General features: G+C 36.3%; 1 protein-coding gene across 1 annotated transcript; it reads left to right on the top strand.

Annotated features, from left to right (window-relative positions):
* Positions 1-903: 903 nt before the first annotated feature.
* LOC141653618 (protein cornichon homolog 4-like) lies at positions 904-6373 on the top strand. Its single transcript, XM_074461448.1, has 4 exons — positions 904-1402; positions 4985-5166; positions 5617-5739; positions 5827-6373. The coding sequence occupies exons 1-4, from the start codon at positions 1331-1333 to the stop codon at positions 5867-5869; spliced, it is 420 nt and encodes a 139-aa protein (XP_074317549.1). The 5' UTR covers positions 904-1330; the 3' UTR covers positions 5870-6373.
* Positions 6374-6848: the final 475 nt, after the last annotated feature.

Here is a 6848-nt window from a genome sequence, read left to right as displayed (position 1 = left end):
CTATAATAGAGATAATAGAGTATGAGTTGTAATATACTTTGTACTTTGAAGTAGTAAAATCACGATGTTGTATGCCGCAAGAATTATTTGAAGCTTTACTCCGTGAATTAAACAACCAAGCTATCGTCTCACTTAATATTGTACCTGAAATTTCGAACCAAATTACACTGTTAGTAATAGCTAAAAAAGACTATGATATAGCGTAATAATAACCAATAAGCAAACACAATATTAGCACAACAATTAACTAACCGTAATCGTAATATATATTCAAATGAATCAAACAAACAAAAATTAGATCCGACGTATAAAAATAGCCAAAAAAAAATAGAGAAATTAGATGGGATTGACTTCAATCATTAAAAGTTGTATGTAATCTCTTTTATAGGGCAAGCTAAGCACAAATTTGAACTCCTTAAGAACTCTTCTACAGACGCAATTGGTGGTGAAATTCAGTAGATATAGAAACACAATTTTTTTTATATTATCTATTTCACGTTAGTTATGTTCTTTGAGTATATTATACATAATAACTTGGACTCTCTAATTGTTTGTAAAATCATCTGAACTAATTTTTATAGTTGGCACCAACAATCCTTTCCAAACTCAAATACAACTCAAGGGATGGACGTAAGATATGTAGGTAAACTCAAAGTCTTGCTAGCTTAAAAGTTTATCTTTTTAGTTAGAGTAAAGTTATTTAGCATTATTTATTAATTTGTGGTGTTTCGTCAATGTTGGAGACTCTATAATCGCTCGAAAAAAACTTCCTTTAATAATATAGATAAATATTGATTGATTGATTGGGGTTGACTCAACATTCCCTCTTGGACACTTAGGAATCCGATTAGTTACATCCCATGCACTATATGTAATTAAGAAAGTCGCACACTCATTCATTCCAATCCGTCTCATTATAGACGGATAGTATACCTCTCAGAGATTAAGGTGGGTAATGCAAGTGGGATATTTATTTCCCATCCAATTACACTATCTACTTTAATTTATGAGAGGGACACTATCCGTCTATACCTCCTATAAACGGATAGTGTCCATCTATAATAAAAATTTGTGCATTTTAAATTAAACTCACCAAGTCATCTTCGCTGTCCCCTCTCCATTGTCTTCCTTTCGCACGACCTTTTTATTCCTCTCTTCACATCTCCTTTTAACAACCCAAAAGGGAGGAAAAAAAAAAGCGTCAACACAACCTCGACTCAACCTCTTGACGCTTTACTCCGTCGACAACCCAACGTGTAAATCGCCGGAAGATCAAAACAGGGAAAGAAAGAAGAAGAGGAAGAAGCGTCGGAAAATATAATCATTGGATATGGTGGGCCTCCTCGGTTGGCTGATTTCCTTCTTTGTTCTCATCGCTCTCCTCGTTCTTGTCGTCTACCAGGTTTGTCTTTCTCTTTATTGTTTTTTTTTTTTTAATTTCCGTCTAAGTCATTTGTTTATTTATTTTTTTTTTTATTGCATGCGAGTGTATGACTGGACATATGGGGTATCATTTGTAGTTTTGCCATCAATTAGCTTAAATGAGGTTAAATAGATACTCCCTCCTATCCAAACCAAAGGTAACAGTTACTTTATCACACTTGAGAGACGTTTTGCAACGTGAATATCTTGAGTTACACATTATTAAAAATTATAAAAATTTGATATTCTTTTAGTATTCATGACGATAAATCAAACAAGATCTCTCATGACTATATTTTGTCTTATAGATTAAGAATAATATCAAAGATTCCCTACGATCATGAATAGTGCCAAAAAGCAAGTGTTACCTTTGGTTTGGATGAGAGGAAGTATACAATATCAAGTGTATACCCTAACCAATGAGAATGCGTAATGGTTGAGGTCCGACTAATATATTTATATGCCCCTCACTCGAATACTCATTACTCTATTAGGCTTGGAATTCCACTTTGTGAGGTATTGGAGGCTGCCACGTAGGGATGTCATTGGGGTGGGGGTGGATATAGGCTCTCCCGTACCCGTACCCACCAAGAAAAACTCGTACCCATCCCCGCCCCACCACCCGTGGCGGGTACAAGTTTCCAAAACCATCCCCGCCCCAACGGGTGGAAATATAAAACCGTACCCGCCCCGCTTACCCATTAACTCGTTACACCATAATTTTATTCTATAAATTTTTTCGTAAAAGCTGGTTTAATCATTATTAATTTCTATTTTTTTTTAATTTATCTTTATAATTTTAATTTTTCACCAAATAAGTTAGTAAAAAACTTTATAAAATAGTTGTTATTATTAACATTATATCTTAATTATAACTAAATAAGATTTATAAAATTATCATAATCCTACTAGTTTTTTTAATGATTGGCGGGTAGGCGGGTATTAGGTGGGTAAGATACAAAAACCATCCCCGCCCCATGACCCATGGCGGGTACAATTTTCGTACCCGCACCCGCCCCACCACCCGCCAAAGCTCTACCCATCCCCACCCCAATTGGGGCGGGTGCGGGGCGGTACCCACTTGTACCCGCCCCGCTGACATCCCTACTGCCACGGTTTAAACTCGTGACCTTTGGCCACGATAGCTCTGATACCTTTTCTATTTCGCTTAAATTATGGTCTGTTATTCATGGAAGGTACTGCCTCGGTCTCAATCATTGGTTAAAATATCTCTCATAAATAATAAAACTGTTAAAACAAATGATTTGGACCAAGAAAGTATTGTTAATTCCAACCTTTTCATAGAGAAGGTAATGTTTATTTTTTTTATTTTTTTCTTAGATAAGTTCCGAAATACTGATGGTAAAGTTTGGAGGATTTTGCGATGAATGTTTTGTAGCAATTTATAAGCTTAGTGTTCGATATAAATCACGGTGTTGGTTGGATCATGTGTGTGTGTGTGTTTTTAAGTCGTAATTCACAAGGTTTGGGAGATTACTGTTGGAAGCTTTGAAAGATTACAGACAATACAATGTAGAGATGATTATAAGAGAGGAAAATATATGTAGTTATGTACCAATGGACCACAAGATAAATATGTTCCGATATTAACCTGGTCACTGGTCGAGTGAGTTTTCCTTCTAAAACCAATTGAAGTGGAGAATGTAAAGAATATATCTTCTGAAGGAGTCGAGTGAGTTTTCCTTCTATAACCAATTGAGATAGAGAATGTAAAGAATACATCTTCCCAAGGAGTCGAGTGAGTTTTCCTTCTAAAACCAATTGAGGTAGAGAATGTAAAGAATACATCTTCCCGAGGAGTTGAGTGAGTTTTTCTTCTAAAACCAATTGAGGTAGAGAATGTTAAGAATACATCTTCCCAAGGAGTCGATTAAGTTATCTTTCTAAAACCAATTAAGTTAGAGGACGTAATACACCTCCCAACTTACTCGATTCCTTGGGAAGATGTGTGGTATTCCTAAGCAAGTTTTCCTTCTAAAACCAATTGAGGTAGAGAATGTAAAGAATACATCTTCTCAAGGAGTCGAGTGAGTTTTCCTTCTATAACCAATTGAGGTTGAGGGGTAGAGAATGTAAAGAATACATCTTCTCAAGGAGTCGAGTGAGTTTTCCTTCTATAACCAATTGAGGTTGAGGGGTAGAGAATGTAAAGAATATATCTTTCCAAGGAGTCGAGTGAGTTTTCTTTATAAAACCAACTGAGGTAGAGGATGTAAAGAATACACCTTCCTAAAACTAGTTCTTTATGAAGGTGTACTTTTTACGGAGAAGTGTGCTCCGAACTGTGTTTTTTTCTCATACCAGTTGTTTTTAGGACTCCCAAGATCTAGGTTCCCTTAGATGAAGTAGTGTCAAGATTCTTTCTATTTGCTTCATAACCGTCAGAGGATCTGTTCCCCTTCATTTTGGTAGTTTTTTGACCGGAAGTCTGTAATCATTGGAGACAACATTGTAACTGTGATTCTGTACGGTCCGTTGAAACTTGAAAGTTGAAACTACTACATTGCTTGTCTCGTCTATGGAGGGAAAATCCAAAGCTAGTGTGGATAGTTATGTTGCGATGCTTATTTGGCCGTGAAAGATGGGTGGGGTGAATAGGGTAATACTCTGTAGCAGTTAGCAGTACACTATTTGCATCACGCATGAATCTTGGTACTGAATGATGCTTGCTGGCAAGCCTGTGACATAGTCACATAAATACATACCTTTGGTTTCTTAGTGAGGGTTTAATTCCTTAGCATGATAATATGTCTAAGTACTCATAATATTTTGTTAGAGGCTGTAAGCCTGCAAGCAATCATCTGGTTCAGATTTTTCAGAATTATTGCCCGGTTGCTGAAGCTTTTAAGAGAGAGTGATGTGGAGCGTATTGCTTTTAGTAAGAGGTTGAAGTGTTGAACTTGGAACACACAATAAACTATTCCAACAACTAGAATGTCGAATCGTGAGATCATTTCTGAATGCATGCGGGATTACATTGGAGCTGCCTCAATAGTAAATATAGAGTAGTTGGCTGTCTGGAAATGTGCTACGAGATGAAAAGACCATGGTAAAATGTAGTATCAGTTGTGAGTTGTGACACTATGCGGTATACTAGGATCAACTGTGAGAGAATTAGGATAGAGTGGATACAAGATACATGTAGTATTTTGTTTGCCAGAACTTTTCCATATTCTCTTCTGTGAGTACCGCCCCCAAATTCAGAAAAATGCTTGTGAAATCTTCTGGCTTAAGTAAAATGCACATTGTTCCCTGTTACTGCCTTTCTTTTTCTAAACTTACAAGGGAAATTTCTTTCACCTTTGAGTGTGTCACGGCAAAAGTTCGAGTTTTGATTCATTATATGCCGACATCCCAGCTTGTTAGTTATATGGTGTAACGGTTAGAAAAGTATTAATACAACAGTCTTTGATGCAACTGTCTCTATTAGTGAGTTCTATATGATTTAACTTTGTGTCGCTACTGGATTTAGAGTTTGCTTTCTCCAACTTCTGGAAATAATTCGTTAGTATCTTTCTAACTATTTTGAAAAACCTTGCAGCTAATGTGCTTGGCAGATCTAGAGTTCGATCACATCAATCCATATGACTCAGCGACTAGGATAAACCAAGTGATCATACCAGAATATGTAACGCAAGGAGGACTTTTCCTCATCTTTTTTTTAACTGGCCATTGGTTGTTGGCACTTTTATGTGTGCCATATCTTTACTATAATATTAAAACGTAAGATCTCTTTCTACCTCATTTATCCATAGTCAGTGATTGAAATTCTTGTGAATCTAACTGCATCTTCAGTATATCAGCTGAAAATTGCTTCCAAAAAACAATTATTTGCAATCGAGTTTTATGTTGTTTGGCTCTACCTGTACATATAAACGAAAATTGAGAGGAGGAAAAGGACTGGGTTCTTTGGATTCCTAACTAAGGAAGCAAAATAATTTGTTCATATGGGATTTGATTTTATTCTCTCTGCTTTTACTCCATTTCCCCGGTATCCAAATCAAAATTTGATGTCGTTAATCATTGCTCGTGTCTTAGATAACATTTCATTTACAATTAACTTGATGGTTAATCGATTATGCTTGAACTTTTTGGATACCTGTAGCATTATGCTTAAGCAGGTGGATTTCTTGATATAATTTTGAGCCTGTTGACATTTTGTTGCATCTTTAGGTACATGGACAACCGTCATTTTGTAGATGTCACCGAAATCTTCAATAATTTGAATTGGGAAAAGAAGAAGCGTCTCTTCAAGATTGGATATCTTGTAGCTACCCTTTTCCTCTCATTGTTTTGGTAACACCTTATACTCTAGCTTTTGTTACTTTTGATTTCATTTTTTGCTGGAGAGTGGCAATTTATACATATAATGAAAATTTTCAGGTTGATCTGGAGTTCGGTGGAAGATGATGAACTAGGTTTCTGATGAATTAGAGATTCATGGCGAGTTCTCTTGACAAGAAGACTGCCATTTGCTCATATCAACCCGGTGTTGTGCTCTTTTGTTTGTCGTAACTGCTGCTAGTTCCAGTGCAAGTTCATTAAGGCACATACCTAGATTGTATCTCCTTGTACTGGGGATAATGTGATTACGTCATGATCATGTCCATTATTCCTTTGATATTTAAACTCTTTTAACATATACAAATTCCCATAGTATCACGGTAAGATTATCGTATGTATGCTTAGATAATGCGGCCAATGTAAAGCCGCCCTTTTTTCTCTCTTGTTTTTTAGGCTCTTTTCCGCTGTGCCTATTTGTTTCATGTATTGGCGTTCTTTCTAGATTGGGAGATGATGACTTTCAGTTTTGGTTTTGATAATTTGAGGATTCATCTTCCAGAACAACAGATGTTTGTATTCAATTGTAAACTATTCAGGGTATTTTTGGAGGTGATGAGTTTTAGATTTCGTACATGTAGTTTTGTACTCACTAACCATTCTTCCTCTCTTTGTGCTTTCAACATTTCGATGAGACTGCGTATATTTGATATCTGTCCGAGTTTTGTATCTATTAAATACGGAGTAGTTACTTAGCAATTGTGACCGAGTTCTGCAAAACTAGCGAGGTTTTAAAAAACTTAAAGACGGTCCACAATTTGGAGCCATAGTTTTTTTTTCTTGGGGTGATTAACGACAAATCGTCAAATTGCTTATGTCGCTCGTTTTGTCAGAGTGTTATTTAATCGGTTCATCTAACAATTAATCGGTTCATCTAACTAAAACATAAAAGCCGACCTACCTGAATTCTTGCAAACCTGATAATGAACTGCCTCAATCTGAACCACGTCCGGTAACCTGTTTATTAGGTCTATTTAAATGCAGTGCATACCTATCGTCCTTCGTAATTATACATTTAACTGAAGCGTCTATCCTGTTTAGACTTGGCAAAGCCGACCAGACTC

Source organism: Silene latifolia, chromosome 4 (genome assembly GCF_048544455.1).
Source record: "Silene latifolia isolate original U9 population chromosome 4, ASM4854445v1, whole genome shotgun sequence".
In the NCBI taxonomy this organism is placed as follows: Eukaryota; Viridiplantae; Streptophyta; class Magnoliopsida; order Caryophyllales; family Caryophyllaceae; genus Silene; species Silene latifolia.
Note: the sequence above shows the minus strand (reverse complement) of the source record. Positions and strands in the feature narration are given on the sequence as shown.

Coding starts and splice junctions, on each gene's coding strand:
- LOC141653618 (XM_074461448.1), top strand. CDS start 1,331: ATGGTGGGCCTCCTCGGTTGGCTGATTTCCTTCTTTGTTCTCATCGCT. Junction 1,403..4,984: donor TCGTTCTTGTCGTCTACCAG/GTTTGTCTTTCT, acceptor AAAACCTTGCAG/CTAATGTGCTTGGCAGATCT. Junction 5,740..5,826: donor CTTTTCCTCTCATTGTTTTG/GTAACACCTTAT, acceptor GAAAATTTTCAG/GTTGATCTGGAGTTCGGTGG.